At 39.8% G+C, this 20,254-nt stretch overlaps 2 protein-coding genes across 2 annotated transcripts; both read left to right on the top strand.

Annotated features, from left to right (window-relative positions):
- The first annotated feature begins 1,272 nt into the window (after window positions 1–1,272).
- Window positions 1,273–2,276, top strand: LOC123380271 (olfactory receptor 52Z1-like). Its single transcript, XM_045038123.1, has one exon. The coding sequence runs from the start codon at window positions 1,276–1,278 to the stop codon at window positions 2,194–2,196; it is 921 nt and encodes a 306-aa protein (XP_044894058.1). The 5' UTR covers window positions 1,273–1,275; the 3' UTR covers window positions 2,197–2,276.
- Window positions 2,277–17,150: 14,874 nt separating this feature from the next.
- Window positions 17,151–18,206, top strand: LOC101094995 (olfactory receptor 52A1-like). The gene has a single exon (XM_045038122.1). The coding sequence runs from the start codon at window positions 17,271–17,273 to the stop codon at window positions 18,204–18,206; it is 936 nt and encodes a 311-aa protein (XP_044894057.1). The 5' UTR covers window positions 17,151–17,270.
- Window positions 18,207–20,254: the final 2,048 nt, after the last annotated feature.

The raw sequence follows: 20,254 nt of genomic DNA, 5'->3' as shown, positions 1-20,254 counted from the left end.
AAACTATGCTGCACAATGATACTGACTCCAATGCAATCAAGAGGTAAAAAGGCAGACATCTCTTAAGCCCATGTTCCTCTTAAGCAAATACATTCAGCCCCCTTTGATTTGAGAATGGGGACAGGGGGAGGATGGAAGCCACTTGTCATCCACCTGCTTTGTATCCATGTTTATACCCTCACTTATAGCTATGTATTCATAGGAATACGCCCCCTCACACACACACCCCACTCAAATGGGCTATCTCCTCTCTGGCATTTCACCCAACACATGCCTTGCTTTTATGCATTCTGTTGCAACTACAGAAAAGTAGTAACCAGTAGATTACCCTCCCTCCCTTTTATTGAAGGCCTGGGGACCCCACTTCCTAATGTGAAACCCTGTTACTTCCTGCTTGGGGGTATTTTGAAGTAATATATTGTCTAATTTTCAAGCAGGGACCCAAAGGGGACAGTGAATTTTTCCTTCACAACTTGTCAGGCATATCCATCCATTTAAGAGTCCAACTCAGTTTGAGGCTGCATATTCTTTAGATTTTTAATATTCATCGTATAATTTTAAGAAATATGTTGATTAGCTGACAAGAATCAATGAAGTCACCTGTAGATGTTTAGTGCCTATCATGGCCCTTAGCATCATTCCAGCGGCCCATCAAGGTTGAGAAGAGCATATGTACTGTATTGCCCAAAATGTATTTAGTTAAAAATGAATTCCCTCCCTCTTCCTTAAGAAGTATAATACTTCAGGGATACGATCAGTGAACATTTTGATGACATGTTTTTGTGTCTAGTTTTATTTTTATAGGGAGTAGCGGGTGGTGGCTGCGATCAGAGGTTTCAAATCTATGCTGTCTGACCCTGAATCCAATGGGACCTGGGACAAGAAGCTGAAAGTCTGTGGAATATTTTTGCATCTGTTGGAATAACAACAGTATCCATGTTGAGGATCATTGTAAAGGTCTTTTCAACAGGCTATTGTGAAGATTTAATAAGGTGATATTTATAAAGTGCTATGGCACATATGAAGCACTTATTAATGTGAAGCATTTTTTCCCAAGATATGACTTAATTCTTCCATGGAAGGAGTCAGAGTGCAATTTTAGGCGCATTAACGTCTCACTATCTTTTCACAGAGAAGAATATATTGCAAAACAATGTAATCAGACGTCATTCAACCAAAAGTGGTGCTGCTCCTCAATCCTCAGTCAGCCCTGTGGTCTTTAATCCAGATGCTAGGTCTGGAATATACTGCCCCAGATGGCCCCTTTCTCTTACAATGTGGTATGTCCTGACTGGAATCCTAGGACTGGAAGATTCTCATACCTGGATCTCCATCCCTATCTGTTCTATGTACATTTTGGCTGTCATAGGCAACATCTTCTTGATCTTCCTGATTGTAACTGAGCGCCATCTCCATGAGCCTATGTATGTCTTCCTTTCCATGCTGGCCTTATCAGTTGTCCTGCTCTCCACAGCCACAGCCCCCAAGATGCTGGCCATCTTCTGGTTCCATTCCATGGATATATCCTTTGGTAGTTGTGTATCTCAGATGTTCTTCATCCATTTCCTCTTTGTGGTAGAATCTGCTATTCTCCTGGCCATGGCATTTGACTGCTATGTGGCCATCTGTCACCCACTGAGATATACCACAATCTTAACCTCCTCAGCCACTGGGAAATTTGGCATCACAGCTGTGGTCAGGAGCTTTATCATCTGTTTTCCATTCATCTTCCCGGTACACCGACTTACGTATTGTGGGAGAAACATCATTCCCCATTCCTACTGTGAGCACATGGGCATTGCCAGATTGGCATGTGACAATATCAGTGTCAACATCATTTATGGCCTGACTGTGGTCCTACTGTCTACAGGACTAGACATTGTGTTCATCATTATGTCCTATGCGATGATCCTTTGCACAGTGTTTCAGATACCTTCCTGGTCTGCTAGATTCAAGGCCCTCAACACATGTGGTTCCCACATCTGTGTCATACTTATGTTTTATGCCCCAGCATTATTTTCCTTTTTTGCCCATCGTTTTGGGGGTAAAACCATCCCTCAGCACATCTACATCCTGGTAGCCAACCTCTATGTGGTAGTGCCCCCTATGGTAAACCCCATCATTTATGGGGTGAAGACCAAACAGATTCAAGACCGAATAATTTTGCTTTTGTCCCCCATCAGCACACATTGTTAAAATGAAGAATAATGTGAAATGCTGGCTATTTCTGAATAACCACCCCCCAACTTTTCTCTCTCTCTTTCTCACTCACATACACACATACACACACACACGCACACACACGCACACACACAAACTGAATGAGCAACGGGAATAAAGAGAATCCATAAGTAACTCTCAATAAACGTAGAAGGATAATAAATGCCAAAGTTTCCAATGTATTTCCCTAAAGCACTTAAAATTGTTGAGAAAAATAAATGAATGATATTCTCAATTCTCCTAGATATCCTATTATCTTGCATTTTAACTTATTCTTAAGCATACACAAGATAACACTAAGAAAAACATATTTTAGGGTTAAACCCAGATGGAATTGTCTTGGGTAGATCTGGGAAGCGAAAATAGTGAGTCATTGAGTGTTTGTAGAAACAGTTGAAATTCTGCTGAGATAGCGGCAAGATGGCGGCTTAGGAGGACGCTGGGCTCACCGCGCGTCCTGCTGATCACTTAGATTCCACCTACACCTGCCTAAATAACCCAGAAAACCGCCAGAGGATTAGCAGAACGGAGTCGCGGGAGCCAAACGCAGACGAGAGGCCCACGGAAGAGGGTAGGAAGGGCGGCGAGGCGGTGCGCGCTCCACGACTGAAGGGAGGGAGCCGGGGCGGAGGGGCGGCTCGCCGGCCAAGCAGAACCCCCGAGTCTGGCTTGCAAAAGCGGAGGGGCCGGGTGGACTGTGTTCCAACAGCAAGCGCGACTTAGCGTCTGGGAGGTCATAAGTTAACAGCTCTGCTCAGAAAGCGGGAAGGCTGGAGGACAAAGGGAGGGAGAGCTGCTGAGCCCCCGGACTACAGAGCTCAGTTGGTGGGGAACAAAGGCACTCGCCAAGGCCATCTCCCCCGCCCATCCCCCAGCCAAAATCCCAAAGAGAACCAGTTCCTGCCAGGGAACTTGTTCCCTCCGCACAAACACCCAACTCTGTGCTTCTGGGGAGCCAAACCTCCTGCAGCGGATCTGACTCCCTCCTACTGCCATAGGGTCCCTCCTGAAGTGGATCACCAATGGAGAAGCGAGGTAAGCCTGCCCCTCCTGCCCCTGTGCAACTTGCCTACCCATCCCAGCTAATACGCCAGATCCCCAGCATCACAAGCCTGGCAGTGTGCAAGTAGCCCAGATGGGCCACGCCACCCCACAGTGAATCCGCCCCTAGGAGAGGGGAAGAGAAGGCACACACCAGTCTGACTGTGGCCCCAGCGGTGGGCTGGGGGCAGACATCAGGTCGGACCCCGGCCCGCCCACCAACTCCAGTTATACACCACAGCACAGGGGAAGTGCCCTAGGGTCCTCACCACACCAGGGGCTATCCAAAATGACCAGCGGAAGAATTCCCCTCAGAAGAATCTCCAGGAAATAACAACAGCTAATGAGCTGATCAAAAAGGATTTAAATAATATAACAGAAAGTGAATTTAGAATAATAGTCATAAAATTAATCGCTGGGCTTGAAAACAGTATACAGGACAGCAGAGAATCTCTTGCTACAGAGATCAAGAGACTAAGGAACAGTCACGAGGAGCTGAAAAATGCTTTAAACGAAATGCATAACAAAATGGAAACCACCACGGCTCGGATTGAAGAGGCAGAGGAGAGAATAGGTGAACTAGAAGATAAAGTTATGGAAAAAGAGGAAGCTGAGAAAAAGAGAGATAAAAAAATCCAGGAGTATGAGGGGAAAATTAGAGAACTAAGTGATACACTAAAAAGAAATAATATACGCATAATTAGTATCCCAGAGGAGGAAGAGAGAGGGAATGGTGCTGAAGGGTACTTGAAGAAATAATAGCTGAGAACTTTCCTGAACTGGGGAAGGAAAAAGGCATTGAAATCCAAGAGGCATAGAGAACTCCCTTCAGACATAACTTGAATCGATCTTCTGCACGACATATCATAGTGAAACTGGCAAAATACAAGGATAAAGAGAAAATTCTGAAAGCAGCAAGGGGTAAACGTGCCCTCACATATAAAGGGAGACCTATAAGACTCGTGACTGATCTCTCTTTTGAAACTTGGCAGGCCAGAAAGAATTGGCACGAGATTTTCAGGGTGCTAGACAGAAAAAATATGCAGCTGAGAATCCTTTATCCAGCAAGTCTGTCATTTAGAATAGAAGGAGAGATAAAGGTCTTCCCAAACAAACAAAAACTGAAGGAATTTGTCACCACTAAACCAGCCCTACAAGAGACCCTAAGGGGGACCCTGTGAGACAAAGTCCCAGAGACATCACTACAAGCATAAAACATACAGACATCACAATGACTCTAAACCCGTATCTTTCTATAATAACACTGAATGTAAATGGATTCAATGCGCCAACCAAAAGACATAGGGTATCAGAATGGATAAAAAAACAAGACCCATCTATTTGCTGTCTACAAGAGACTCATTTTAGACCTGAGGACACCTTTAGATTGAGAGTGAGGGGATGGAGAACTATTTATCATGCCACTGGAAGTCAAAAAAAAGCTGGAGTAGCCATACTTATATCAGACAAACTAGACTTTAAATTAAAGGCTGTAACAAGAGATGAAGAAGGACATTATAATATAGTTACAGGGTCTATCCATCAGGAAGAGCTAACAATTATAAATGTCTATGCGCCAAATACCGGAGCCCCCAAATATATAAAACAATTACTCATAAACATAAGCAACATCATTGATAAGAATGTGGTAATTGCAGGGGACTTTAACACCCCACTTACAGAAATGGATAGATCATCTAGACACACGGTCAATAAAGAAACAAGGGCCCTGAATGAGACATTGGATCAGATGGACTTGACAGATATATTTAGAACTCTACATCCCAAAGCAACAGAATATACTTTCTTCTCGCGTGCACATGGAACATTCTCCAAGAGAGATCATATACTGGGTCACAAAACAGCCCTTCATAAGTTTACAAGAATTGAAATTATACCATGCATACTTTCAGACCACAATGCTATGAAGCTTGAAATCAACCACAGAAAAAAGTCTGGAAAACCTCCAAAAGCATGGAGATTAAAGAACACCCTACTAACGAATGAGTGGGTCAACCAGGCAATTAGAGAAGAAATTAAAAAATATATGGAAACAAACGAAAATGAAAATACAACAATCCATATGCTTTGGGACACAGCGAAGGCAGTCCTGAGAGGAAAATACATTGCAATCCAGGCCTATCTCAAGAAACAAGAAAAATCCCAAATACAAAATCTAACAGCACACCTAAAGGAACTAGAAGCAGAACAGCAAAGGGAGCCTAAACCCAGCAGAAGAAGAGAAATAATAAAGATCAGAACAGAAATAAACAATATAGAATCTAAAAAAACTGTAGAGCAGATCAATGAAATCAAGAGTTGGTTTTTTGAAAAAATAAGCAAAATTGACAAACCTCTAGCCAGGCTTCTCAAAAAGAAAAGGAAGATGACCCAAATAGATAAAATCATGAATGAAAATGGAATTGTTACAACCAATCCCTCAGAGATACAAACAATTATCAGGGAATACTATGAAAAATTATATGCCAACAAATTGGACAACCTGGAAGAAATGGACAAATTCCTGAACACCCACACTCTTCCAAAACTCAATCAGGAGGAAATAGAAAGCTTGAACAGACCCATAACCAGCGAAGAAATTGAATCGGTTATCAAAAATCTCCCAACAAATAAGAGTCCAGGACCAGATGGCTTCCCAGGGGAGTTCTACCAGACGTTTAAAGCATAGATAATACGTATCCTTCTCAAGCTATTCCAAGAAATAGAAAGGGAAGGAAAACTTCCAGACTCATTCTATGAAGCCAGTATTACTTTGATTCCTAAACCAGACAGAGACCCAGTAAAAAAAGAGAACTACAGGCCAATATCCCTGATGAATATGGATGCAAAAATTCTCAATAAGATACTAGCAAATCGAATTCAATGGCATATAAAAAGAATTATTCACCATGATCAAGTGGGATTCATTCCTGGGATGCAGGGCTGGTTCAACATTCGCAAATCAATCAACGTGATACATCACATTAACAAAAAAAAAGAGAAGAACCATATGATCCTGTCAATTGATGCAGAAAAGGCCTTTGACAAAATCCAGCACCCTTTCTTAATAAAAACCCTTGAGAAAGTCAGGATAGAAGGAACATACTTAAAGATCATAAAAGCCATTTATGAAAAGCCCACAGCTGACATCATCCTCAACGGGGAAAAACTGAGAGCTTTTTCCCTGAGATCAGGAACATGACAAGGATGTCCACTCTCACCGCTGCTGTTTAACATAGTGCTGGAAGTTCTAGCATCAGCAATCAGACAACAAAACAAAATCAAAGGCATCAAAATTGGCAAAGATGAAGTCAAGCTTTCGCTTTTTGCAGATGACATGATATTATACATGGAAAATCCGACAGACTCCACCAAAAGTCTGCTAGAACTGATACAGGAATTCAGCAAAGTTGCAGGATACAAAATCAATGTACAGAAATGAGTTGCATTCTTATACACTAACAATGAAGCAACAGAAAGACAAATAAAGAAACTGATCCCATTCACAATTGCACCAAGAAGCATAAAATACCTAGGAATAAATCTAACCAAAGATGTAAAGGATCTGTATGCTGAAAACTATAGAAAGCTTATGAAGGAAATTGAAGAAGATTTAAAGAAATGGAAAGACATTCCCTGCTCATGGATTGGAAAAATAAATATTGTCAAAATGTCAATACTACCCAAAGCTATCTACACATTCAATGCAATCCCAACCAAATGGCACCAGCATTCTTCTCGAAACTAGAACAAGCAATCCTAAAATTCACATGGAACCACAAAAGGCCCCGAATAGCCAAAGGAATTTTGAAGAAGAAGACAAAAGCAGGAGGCATCACAATCCCAGACTTTAGCCTCTACTACAAAGCTGTCATCATCAAGACAGCATGGTATTGGCACAAAAACAGACACATAGACCAATGGAATAAATAGAAACCCCAGAACTAGACCCACAAACGTATGGCCAACTCATCTTTGACAAAGCAGGAAAGAACATCCAATGGAAAAAAGACAGCCTCTTTAACAAATGGTGCTGGGAGAACTGGACAGCAACATGCAGAAGGTTGAAACTAGACCACTTTCTCACACCATTCACAAAAATAAACTCAAAATGGATAAAGGACCTAAATGTGAGACAGGAAACCATCAAAACCTTAGAGGAGAAAGCAGGAAAAGACCTCTCTGACCTCAGCCGTAGCAATCTCTTACTCGACACATCCCCAAAGGCAAGGGAATTAAAAGCAAAAGTGAATTACTAGGACCTTATGAAGATAAAAAGCTTCTGCACAGCAAAGGAAACAACCAACAAAACTAAAAGGCAACCAACGGAATGGGAAAAGATATTCGCAAATGACATATCGGACAAAGGGCTAGTATCCAAAATCTATAAAGAGCTCACCAAACTCCACACCGAAAAACAAATAACCCAGTGAAGAAATGGGCAGAAAACATGAATAGACACTTCTCTAAAGAAGACATCCGGATGGCCAACAGGCACATGAAAAGATGTTCAGCGTCGCTCCTTATCAGGGAAATACAAATCAAAACCACACTCAGGTATCACCTCACGCCAGTCAGAGTGGCCAAAATGAACAAATCAGGAGACTCTAGATGCTGGAGAGGATGTGGAGAAACGGGAACCCTCTTGCACTGTTGGTGGGAATGCAAATTGGTGCAGCCGCTCTGGAAAGCAGTGTGGAGGTTCCTCAGAAAATTAAAAATAGACCTACCCTATGACCCAGCAATAGCACTGCTAGGAATTTATCCAAGGGATACAGGAGTACTGATGCATAGGGCCACTTGAACCCCAGTGTTCATAGCAGCACTCTCAACAATAGCCAAATTATGGAAAGAGCCTAAATGTCCATCAACTGATGAATGGATAAAGAAATTGTGGTTTATATACACAATGGAATATTACGTGGCAATGAGAAAAAATGAAATATGGCCTTTTGTAGCAACGTGGATGGAACTGGAGAGTGTGATGCTAAGTGAAATAAGCCATACAGAGAAAGACAGATACCATATGGTTTCACTCTTATGTGGACCCTGAGAAATTAACAGGAACCCATGGGGGAGAGGAAGGAAAAAAAAAAAAAAGAGGTTAGAGTGGGAGAGAGCCAAAGCATAAGAGACTGTTAAAAACTGAGAACAAACTGAGGGTTGATGGGGGGTGGGAGGGAGGAGAGGGTGGGTGATGGGTATTGAGGAGGGCAGCTTTTGGGATGAGCACTGAGTGTTGTATGGAAACGAATTTGTCAATAAATTTCATATATATAAAAAAAAGAAAATAATAAATTGATAACTACCAAAAAAAAAAAACTGGAAGTGTTTATACATTGTATGATTCAATTAAAGTATATTGTCTTCTGCTTGGCAAAAAAAAAAAAAAAGAAAGAAATTCTGCTGAAATATAAAACAGTCCCACCACAGTCAGTAAATACTTGGGCCAGGAGCTTGAAGCCACAATAAACAATAAACAATAAGCAATAATTATTTCTATCTGTACCTTTTACGGCAATTAAAATGCGAGTTCTAAAATGAGATATTTTCTGAATCACTGATAGAAAGTCTACTGTGTAGAAAAGGCACATCGTATAGGTTTATTGAATGAATAGATGATACTGAATGAAAACAAATAATTAGTGAAATCAACCCACCTGAGACCACATAGACAACTTAAAATTTAACACTTTGTTCCCTACATAGTGAAGACTTTGGGCCCAAATCATTAATGAAGCATCTTGGTGTCAACAGACTTCACCAAGGGAGGGACTAACAGATGAAAAATACCATACCCAGGTCCAAAAAAAAGGCAGTGAAAGACTAAATAAGATGTTTACACATAGTTGTATTTAAAGAGGCTCTATTCACACCAAATATTATTTTATAGAAGCTTGTCTCCAGATTGTACTTTAATTTCTTCATTCAAGATAGTATTCTTACAATCTCTCCTTCAGCAGGCCATAGCACATGCTCTGAGAATGTGCAATCTGACCTTATATACACTTGAAGATAGACAAACAATGAACTTTCAAGCATTACCTTGAACACGTGCAACCTTTTCCGGGTTAGCCTTTTTTCTTTGTTTTTCTATTATGTATATGTGATGTGTGTTTGTATACACTAGACATATTAATATATGTACAATGTAATATATACATACACATTATAAAAACACACATATATACACATGCATGTTAATGATATATATATATGATATATATATATGATATAGGATGTATATATACACATGATGTAATATACATCACATATATATCAATATATATATATGATATATATATGTCATATATATATCATATATATATATATATATATATATATATATATATATATATATATAAAACAATCAATGTGGGAAATGAAAGCGTGATGCCTTGACCCTTGGAATCCTGGATAACTACTTTGGTTTGAAATATATGTTATATTCACTTGAATTTGAGCAAGGAAATCTATTTTAAGAGTTAAAAAAAAAACCCTTTGATATGAGAAATCCTGGTTTGCCAGTCCCACACTAACTGTATAAAATTGTCCTGTTGGGCGACTGGATGGCTCGGTTGGTTAAGCGACCGACTTAGGCTCAGGTCTGATTGCACGGTTCGTGAGTTCAAGCCCGCGTCGGGCTCTGTGCTGACAGCTCAGAGCCTGGAGCCTGTTTCAGATTCTGTGTCTCCCTCTCTCTGCCCCTCCCCTGTTCATGCTCTGTCTCTCTCTGTCTCAGAAATAAATAAACGTTAAAATTTTTTTAATAAATAAATAAATAAATAAATAAATAAATAAATAAAATTGTCCTGTTATGTAACTATTGGTTCTTGCCCTTAAAGAGGAATTATTTTAGTACCTTCTTTATTGGTTGACAATTAAATGAAATATGTCATATGATGTATTTGTAATTTAATAAAAGCAAATTTTATTTTGATGGTGTTGGTAACTTTTATGAACAGAAACATCAAAGAACTGATCTCCCCAAACTCAACATAGCCCTGATAACAATAATTCATAGAAAAATGGTTGGAATGGGTCATCATCATAGATACGGAAGTCACATAAAATGTTGCTAAAAGTTGTAGCAAATAGGATTCTGGATCAGAAGTAAATTCTCCAAGGATTGAAAGGGAGTCAGAGGAAATAGAGTACAGAATGATAACAAAATATTTGATTAAATGAGTGGTGTAAGTGAGACTTCAAAGAGAAATCTTTTTGAGGGGGTGCCTGGGTGGCTCAGGTGGTGAAGCATCTGACTTCGGCTCAGGTCATGATCTCATGGTTTGAGGTTTGAGCCCTGTGTTGGTCTCTGTGCTGACAGCTAGGAGCCTGGAGCCTGCTTCAGAATGTGTCTCTCTCTCACTGCTCCTCCCCCACTCTGGCTCTCTCTCTCTCTCTCTCTCTCTCTCTCTCTCTCTCTCTTTCTCTGTGTCTCTGTCTCTCAAAAATAGATAAACATTAAAAAATTATTAAAAAAAGGAGACTTTTTAAGGCTTGATTTTTGACAGTGAGGAACTAAGGAAATACCAATTTCCCACCCAGAATGTATGAAATATGACAGGAATAAACAATGACTGAGTCGTCAGCCTTAATTGTAGAGAAGCTTTCAGGTTGAGGGCTCAGGGATTGGTAGATGTTGAAGGAGTCAGGAGTACACTGTGTGTTCTTAGCTGCTAGAAGCACAATCACTGAGTCGTTGCCCTGGAAATTTTGAAGGGGATGCTCCGTATCCTACCATCCTACCATCTTCTTGACCACAAAGTCCCCCACTGGGTAACAGTGAGTAAGAAAAACGGTATACCATGCACAATAGAAACTGAGAGCCCTGGAGGGGCTTAGAGAAAACTGACCTACTTTTCCAGGTACAATTAAAAAAGAAAAAGAAGAAGTGGAAGAAAAAAAAGCACTAAGAGATTGCTAAAGTGAGAACCGTGTTTCATGAGATGAAGACGCCGGGTCATTTAATATCAGACTCTGAGACCCAGCGAGTTAAAGAATACATTACCTGGGTAGCTGAGCAGTAGCAGATATAGAGATACTACGGAGTCAGAACAAATCTTCCTCTGATGGTTTCTGCTCTGCCCTAAGTGGTCTCAGACATGGTGAAACGCTGTGACATGAAGCATAGGGTATTAGGAAAATGTATCCAAAAGTGGGAAGAGGCTAAAGATACTAGTTTGCCATGTCAAAACTGTTGCAGAATATCATGTTATAATAGGGGTTTTAGCTAATATAATTAAAGAAGTATAAGAAGTGGAGAAAGAAGAAGACAAATCCTAGGTTTTGTGTCTTAATTTATTTTTCCTTATTTCTGTATTTAATTATTTTCCTAGTCTTTGTAAAGCCAACAGAGTTCCACAAGAATGGCATACTAATCCATATTTACTTATCCTGGATTTTGTGTTTGAAATTTGTTGAGGGGTAGACCTTGGGTAGTCTCATCACAAAGGAGAAAAAAGACATAGGAAAATGGTACAGGTGTGAAGTGATGGATATGTTGATTGGCTTCGTTTTAGTGAGTATTTCATAATGTATACATATATTGGGTCATCAGTTACACACATCCGTTATAAGCAATTTCTGATTGTCAATTATACTTCAGTAAACCTGGGGCAGAGGTGGGGGAGAAGACATTAGTGTTTTATTGTAGCTAGAATGATTAGAAAAATGAAGTGGAAAATGACATCATTTAAAATGGTAAACAAAAATGTACATGTGTCTGAAATACATGTAGGAAATGTTTATTGCATATTATTCATTGTAATGATAATATGGCATCCACCATGATCTACAAATTCCCCATAATCCCAATAAATGCTAATATATTTTATCGTTTGCATGCTGATATTTTTTCAAAATTTTTTGTGGCAAAATATCTGTTCCATAAAGTTTGTGATAACAATGATTTTTAAGTGTATGATTCAGAGCAATTAATCATATTTGCAATGTTGTGTTCCATTTGCCACCAGTTGCAAAAGCTTTCATCACCCAAAACAGAAACCCTATGTCTCTGAGCAATAATTCCCCACTCCCCTGTTAACCTATAACCCACTTTATATTTCTATGATTTTGTTTACTTGTAGAGGTGGAATCATATAATATTTATGTTTTGTGTCTGGCTTATTTCACTGAACATAAGATTTGCAAAGGTCATCCATGTTGTAGCATGTTTCATCCTTTATGAATGTAGCATCCTTCATTTCTTTATACTGATGCATAATGTTCTCTTTATATATATATGTATATGTATATGTGTGTGTGTGTGTGTATACATTGTTTTTTACATTCATCTATGGATGTGCAGTTCGGTTGCTTCCACCATTTGCCTACTGTAAATAATGCTGCAATGAACATCCATGTACAGGTATGTCTTTGAATACCTGTTCTTATTTGGGGGGTACATACTCAGGAGTGGAATTACTGCATTACATGTAATTCTGTGCCTGAGTTTTTAAGAAACTGCCAAACTGTTTTCCACAGAATGTGCACCATTTTTCATTTCCTCTGGCAATGTATGATGGTTCCAATTTTTCCCTATTTTGTCAAAACTTGTTAGTGTTTCAATTTTTTAATTGTGTTTTACATTTCCTTATTTATTTTTGAGAGACGGAGCACAAGCGGGGGTTAGGCAGAGAGAGAAGGAGACACAGAATCCAAAGCAGGCTCCATAGCGTTTATTTATTTATTTTATTTGTATATTTTCTTTAGAGGATTAATTATTTAATTCCTTTGCCTATTTTTAAATTCGGTTGTTTATCTTTTTGGTTTTGAGTTGTTTGAGTTTTTTGTATATTCTGGGCATTAATCCCGTATTAGATATATAATTTGCAAATTCCGTTTGCAAATGATGAACCTTTAAAATGATCCATTAGCCTACGACCCACAACCCTCACAATTTTAGGAAAAAAGAAAGAAAATCTATCGAAGTAAAGTCAGTAGAAGAGAGGAAGAAAAAGGAAACAAAAGTATAAAATAGTCTAAGTTTTTCGGTGACTTAACAATGAGCTATTGTTAGCCAAGAAGTGACAGTCTGACCTCTGAATCAATTGCATTCAACATGACTCAATGCCATGGTATCAGTCTCCTTTACAGACGGAATTGTGGAAAGAGCATGCAAGGCCCCCTTGCTCTTTGACCTCTACCTCTTATTCTCCCTGCAATCCATTATGAATGTCTTCCTTCATCATACTGAAGGTATTCTTCCTAAACTTGCCAGCATCTCAACATTACGTCAAGTACCTCTTAAGGTTAGCAACGTACAAAAACGGTCTGGAAATCAGGTAAATCATGTCAAGGAGAAAGTTACAATGTATATAAGTTTGTTTTTTTAGAACTCATCATTTGTTCTCATGATTAAAGATATGCTAATTCTTCTCCCCACATTTCTAGAAATTTGAAAGCATATATCATAATTCTTTTATTTGCATCAAGTTCAGAATAGCGTGATTCCCTCACATCTATGAGGCATAAAACACCTGCAATCCGAAGGAAGAGTGCAAGAAAAGTGGAAGAAATATATGGAAAGGAGGGATGGAGAAAAGTTCAGTCCAATGTGCAACAACTGATTCAAGGCTCAGTATGGAAGGATTTAGAAATGTCCATCATAACTGGTCATTCTGAGAAAATCACTGAATTTACAAAAATAGCTTCAATAAAATAAAAATCTGAGGAAGGAGACTGCAAGAGAATTAGAGGGAAATATGTGATAGAAAGCCCTGGTGGATACAGACTTTTCTTTCCAGAAGTGCCTAAGTGAAAGATGGGTCAAAAGGATACTTATAGAATTCATGGCATAGAAACATGCCTACATTTAAAGGTGCTTTAGATCTTTTTCCAAAGGAGGACAGCAGGAAAGGAACTGAACTCTTAAAAAATATAACATGGGTACTTTAATTTCTCTGCATTTACCCCGTGGGAAAGCGAAAAGAGGAGAGCAAGGAGATTCTGCAAGTTTTAGAAATGATTTCAGAGACATGAGATGTGATTGGACCCAAGGGGGCTTAATTATGAGCTGCTGGGCCTCCTGTGGCTTGGGCTACTGGCTAGGAAATCTCTGTCTGTCTTCAGACAGGGTCCTTCTCACATTCACTGGGGAACATTACAAGTGGTGGTCAGGGGCTTTCCTCTACAGTTTGAGTTCAATAAATTTATGCTCCTGCCTCAGCATGATACAAACCTTGCTGGGAGTTTTGGTGGAGATGAACCCACCAACACGATCTCAGATAAACTGACAGAACAGGGAGCATGTCTGTTCTGCAGCAACAGAAGAAAAGCAAGAAAGGTTCTCACAGAGATACTTCTGGCCTATTGGCAGATAGCCCAGCAGCAAATGGCTCAGAGTTCATGACATTGAAGAGGGCTGTTATAGAGGGTGCAGATAGAAAGAAGAGGCATGGCCAGCATGAGATGCAAGTGAATGAGATGAGAATCTCAGGAGGAGAAAGAGTGGATGACAAGTGAGTGCTGAGTCATTGTATTATGAAGACTGACCTTGGTCTTCAAGAGTCTGGTAAGAGCAGAACTGGCTCCCAACAGGAAAGGGCAAGGAAGTCTCACTCTGGCCAAATTCACCCCATAATGTTTCATTTCCAGCTTTTCCAATGATAACCACTCCACCCCCCCCCCCTCCTGCTCTGTAATCATGCAGATCCTCTCCCACCTGCCTTCCCACCGTCTGCACCTGTCAGGTAATGCTCCTATGTCAGCTCCTAACTCTTGAATAGGTCAGACAAGGTGATCATTTCTAAAGGATTTCTATGCTTTGGAAATCAAGGACTTTGCTGACTGACTAGTCTATCATAAATACATGTCAGGTGATACAGCCTGTCTTCATAAGTGGTCCCCCTGAATATGATTCTTCACTAGAGGTTTAGCAACACAAACCACAGCTGTTGCTGAATTACTGGTATATTTGATGACATTCGGTATATGTTCAAATTTTTAAAAATATTTTTTTTTAATATTTAGCTTTGAGAGACACAGAGACAGAATGTGAGTAGATTAGGGGCAGAGAGAGGGGGAGAGAGAATCGGAAGAAGGCTCCAGGCTCCAAGCTGTCAGCACAGAGCCCGACACGGGTTTGAACTCAGGAGATGTGAGATCATGACCTGAGCTGAAGTCGGACGCTCAACCGACTGAGCCACACAGGTGCCCCTAATTTTTTTTAATATTTACTTTATGTATAATAGAGAGAGAGAGATATAGAGCATGAGCAGGGGTGGAGCAGAGAGAGAGAGAGAGAGAAAGGGGGGGTTCAAAATAGTCTCCAGGCTCCAAGGTTTCAGCACAGAGCCCAACACAGGGCTTGAACTCATGAACCACAAGATCATGACCTGCGCCCAATGTCAGTTGCTTTACCTGCTGAGCCACCTTGGGGGCCCTAACATTCAGTATATGTTTAGATGATCATGAGCTTGCTGACATAATGCAACAGTGTTAGAGACACTAGGAATGAATGAAATAACTAAATGTTGTTTTTCACAAGATAGCAAATATTTTTTTCATAAATGGTTGGTTGTTTGTTTGTTTAGAGAAGAGCATGGGAAGGAGCAGAGAGAGAAGGAGAGAGAATGCAGAGCCTGACATGGAGCTCAATCTCATTAACCATGTGATCATGACCTGAGCCAAGATGAAAAGTTGGAAGTGTGGGGCACCTGAGTGGCGCAGTTGCAGTCCCTTAAGCCTCAGACCGTGGCCAAGGTCATGACCTCACAGCTCATGAACTGGAGCCCTGCATGGAGCTCTCTGCTGTGAGTGGATCTTCCCCCCCCGCCGCTACCCTGCTAGCATTCTCTCTCTCAAAATAAATAAACATTAAAAACAACAACACAGAATGGGATACTTAACTGACTGAGCCACCCATGCACCTAGCAGGTATTTTTCTATTGTACAACTTGAGAATTTCATGATTTTAGATATGCAATTCTTAAAAGTAATGATCTTTATCAGGAAAGAACTTTCATACAGGCACTAAGAACCCAAGTTTTGAGGAAATTCAGTCATCAGGGAATTGAAGCAACTAAAGTTTCCTTAGTTGCTCTACAGCGCTCTCTCTCCTGCATCATTTCTGGAACCCCAAGGTCTGCCTTCTGTCTTCCATTTCTACTTCTATCTTGGACTCCTCTTAAGGAGACTGTCTTTTCACCCCTTTATTCTTATTCATTCTTTAGGCTTGAGCTCACAATATGAGTGAAGCAATCAAATGGTCTGCATATTATTAGGAATCAATGAGCCTAAACTTGCCGATCTTTTGGTGATGGTAACCCTGAGCGCTTTCAACCCCAGAAACTAACTTCTTTTCTGGCTAAGTTACCCGTTCACCTATATCCCCTAGTCAGCAAGAATGAGTCCTCTTGCCTATGCCTTGTTTCTCTAGATTTCTTTGCCTTCTAGAGATTCTTCCCTTCTAGTCATTCCGAAGCGTGTATTTCAGAATTTCCATTATTTTAAGTGTCCAACTCATTTCAAAGAATTCTGCTATTACTTACATAGGCAAAATAAAATAAAGTTTTACTTATAATGTAAATCAGCATGGAACTTTGATTTAGATTAAAATTACATGGATTTGATCATCTTTTCTCAAGCTCTATTTCACAGTTTTTTAAAAGGACATCCAGTCCTACATAAACACATAATATACAGATAAAGGTATCTAAATATATTATGTTCCTGGGTGAAGCTATTTCTATCTCACTTCTCTTTCATAGGAAGCCTTTTAAACCAAAATACTGGTTAGAGTCTGATTATGTGATTGTCCAAACTGACAGTTTCTGACTCAGAGGGTTTGGGGGAAAGAAATAGAACACTAAGGTCATCTGAAATGTGGTGTGTGTATATGAATCTGTCTTTTCCCTTTGATAATATAAACGAGATGGATGAGATGATCTTAGAGTTCTGCCAAAATCACAGAGACTCACTATGATGACTTTGAATTAAAACAGGAGTAGAAGAGTGCCACTGACTGAGAACCTTCTTTCATTTTCATCTGGAGGCCGGAGGACATTATGACCGTTTCCAACATCACAGTCTTCAGGCCTTCTGTGTTGACGCTGATAGGGATCCCAGGCCTAGAGACTGTGCAGTGCTGGATTGGGATTCCATTCTGTGTCATGTATCTCATTGCTATGATTGGAAACTCCTTGCTTCTTCTCATCATCAGGTCAGAACGCAGCCTCCATGAGCCCATGTACATTTTCGTAGGCATGCTGGGAGTCACAGATATTGTACTTGGCACGAGCATTGTGCCCAAGATGCTTGGAATCTTCTGGTTTCATGTGCCAGACATTTATTTTGATTCCTGTTTGCTTCAAATGGGGCTCATCCACACATTTCAGTGCATAGAGTCAGGCCTTCTGTTGGCCATGGCTCTGGACCGTTATGTGGCCATCTGTTATCCACTAAGACATTCTGCCATCTTCACCCACCGCCTAGTCACACAAATAGCAGCTGTGGTAACACTCAGGGCTGCCCTTCTTGTAGCATCTTTAGTACTGATAAAGTTCCGGTTTCAGTTTTACCATACAACCATCATCTCCCACTGCTACTGTGAGCATATGGCCATTGTGAAAATGGCTGCAGAAAATGTACGGGTCAACAAAATCTATGGTTTGTTTGTGGCATTCACCGTTGCAGGGTTTGACCTCATATTCATCACTTTGTCCTACATACAGGTATTTATCACCGTTTTTCATTTGCCCCAGAAGGAGGCTCGGTTGAAAGCATTCAATACGTGCATCGCTCACATCTGTGTCTTTCTCCAGCTCTACCTCCTTGCCTTCTTCTCCTTCTTCACACATAGGTTTGGTGCTCATGTTCCCCCTTATATCCACATCCTCTTTTCTAGCCTCTACTTGCTGGTTCCCCCATTTCTCAATCCACTTGTCTATGGTGCCAAGACCAAGCAGATCCGCATTCACCTGGTAAAGATGTTGTATTCATAAAATGCACTGTGATTAACGTCTTCAACCTTCTCCTTTATGCAAAGTAACAATCTCTCAAAACAGAATAAAATGGAAAAATGCATATGATTCATGATGCTCGACTTGTCTCCTTAATTGTTTTGTGAAATTTGCCTGCATTTTAGGCAGTTTTCACATCACAGCCCATGACACCTATCAGTCAGTGCGATTTAGATCCTACTAGGTAATGAGAATGGGAATGGTAGAAACAGCAATAGTGAGTATGTACCAATTCCCTTTCTTTTTTCTTATTTTTCAGTTCCTGATTGAATTTTCTCCTTTAAGTAATCTTCTCCACAACAATCCATAAATATCTATTTCTCAATGAATTTCCAAGCACCCAAGACTCATTGTCTTGGATTGTCCAGGTACTTGATGAAATCACGTTGTTGAATCTATTTGTTTCTGGATCATCCTCATCATCTTTAAAGTAAATGAGAGGAGGGGTTCCTGGATGGCTCTGTTGATTAAGTGTCCAATTTTGGCTCTGGTCATGATCTCATGGTTCATGAGTTCAAGCCCTGCACTAGGTTCTTTGCTGAGAGCACGAAGCCAGCTTGAGGTTCTCTCTCACCTTCTCTCTCTCTGCCCCTGCCAACTTGTGCACTTTCTTTCCCTCTATTAAAATAAATAAATAAACTTAAGCAATAAAATTAATGAGAGGAAGCATTTTGTTCTCATTCAAACAAAAAACCCAATGAAACAAAAAACTGTATACAATCTAATGACACATAGTCTTCAAATTTCAACGTTTCCGGTGTCATTCAGGGCATTAAGACATAAACATTATGAACAATCCATCATTCTATTTTACAATTCAGTGCTTTTTATGCACACTCACCATTTATGTCTTTATTAATTTCTCAAGTGTTATCAAAACCCTACAATATTATAAATGCTATACTCAAGAATAGAAGCAAAATGACAAATTTGACAGTGTTTATGTTTTTTTGGGTTTATAGCCATCATAGCTTAATATCACTGGGAGAAAGAGAGAGAGAGGGAGACGAAAATGATAGAAGTAATAGAGGTACCTCTGGAATGTAGGGTTAGCCAAGAGAGTGAAGCATTGAAATCCAAAGGAAAGCAGCATCTGTAGTATTTTCTTCTTTTCTTTTGTTTTAATTACAAAGTCTGATTCCTCTTTTAATTTTTTTGTTAATTCCAGTTAGGTAACACACAGTGTTATATTAGTTTCAGATGTGCAATATAGTGATTCCATACTTCCATACAACACCTTGTGCTCATCATGACAAGTGGACTTCTTAATAATCCCCATCACCAATATAACCCATCCCTCCACCCACCTCCCTGCTGGTAACCATCAATGTGTTCTCTCCAGTTAAATGTCCTTTTTTGATTTCTTTCTGTCTCTTATTTTTTCCCTTTGCTTGTTTGTTTTGTTTCTTAAATTCCACATATGCTTGAAATCATGTGGTATTAGTTTTTCCCTGTAGCAAGTCTTAAGGAATGACAGATGAATTGCTGGTAGGTAAAGACATACCATGCCAGGTAGATGGTCTTGGAGCTTAAATAGAGAATCAAGTAATGGCACAGTTTTTCTCAATGTAATGCACAACTTGTAGAGACAAGAAAACTACAAATGTCAAGAATGGTTATGAACACTATACAAAATGGGTGAACTTTATTCTGAAAGCTATCATATGTCACTGGCCAGTTTTCACTCCAAAAATGCACATGTGTGTGAATGTGTGTATCTATTTGACATATGGCAGGGTATCTTCTCAGTGGACTTAAAACATCATGCTTTTAAATCACTCAAGGTTATTGTGCTAATGAACACATAAAGTGTTCTGTCCAAATTAATGACTTGAGAACTTAAGGCTTGTGGGCCGTTCCTGAAAACCTGAGCTCATGGGTCATTTTTAAAAAGAGTATGGAAAATATTCACATGTGTGCAGACGTCCATACTTTGATTTGTGACACTTAAATCAATGTATACATAAGAATTTATTAGACTGCATGTCACATGGATGTAGATACTCTGGCTTGTTTTATAGACTGGGCTT

This window comes from Felis catus, chromosome D1 (assembly GCF_018350175.1).
Source record: "Felis catus isolate Fca126 chromosome D1, F.catus_Fca126_mat1.0, whole genome shotgun sequence".
NCBI lineage: Eukaryota > Metazoa > Chordata > Mammalia > Carnivora > Felidae > Felis > Felis catus.
Note: the sequence above shows the minus strand (reverse complement) of the source record. Positions and strands in the feature narration are given on the sequence as shown.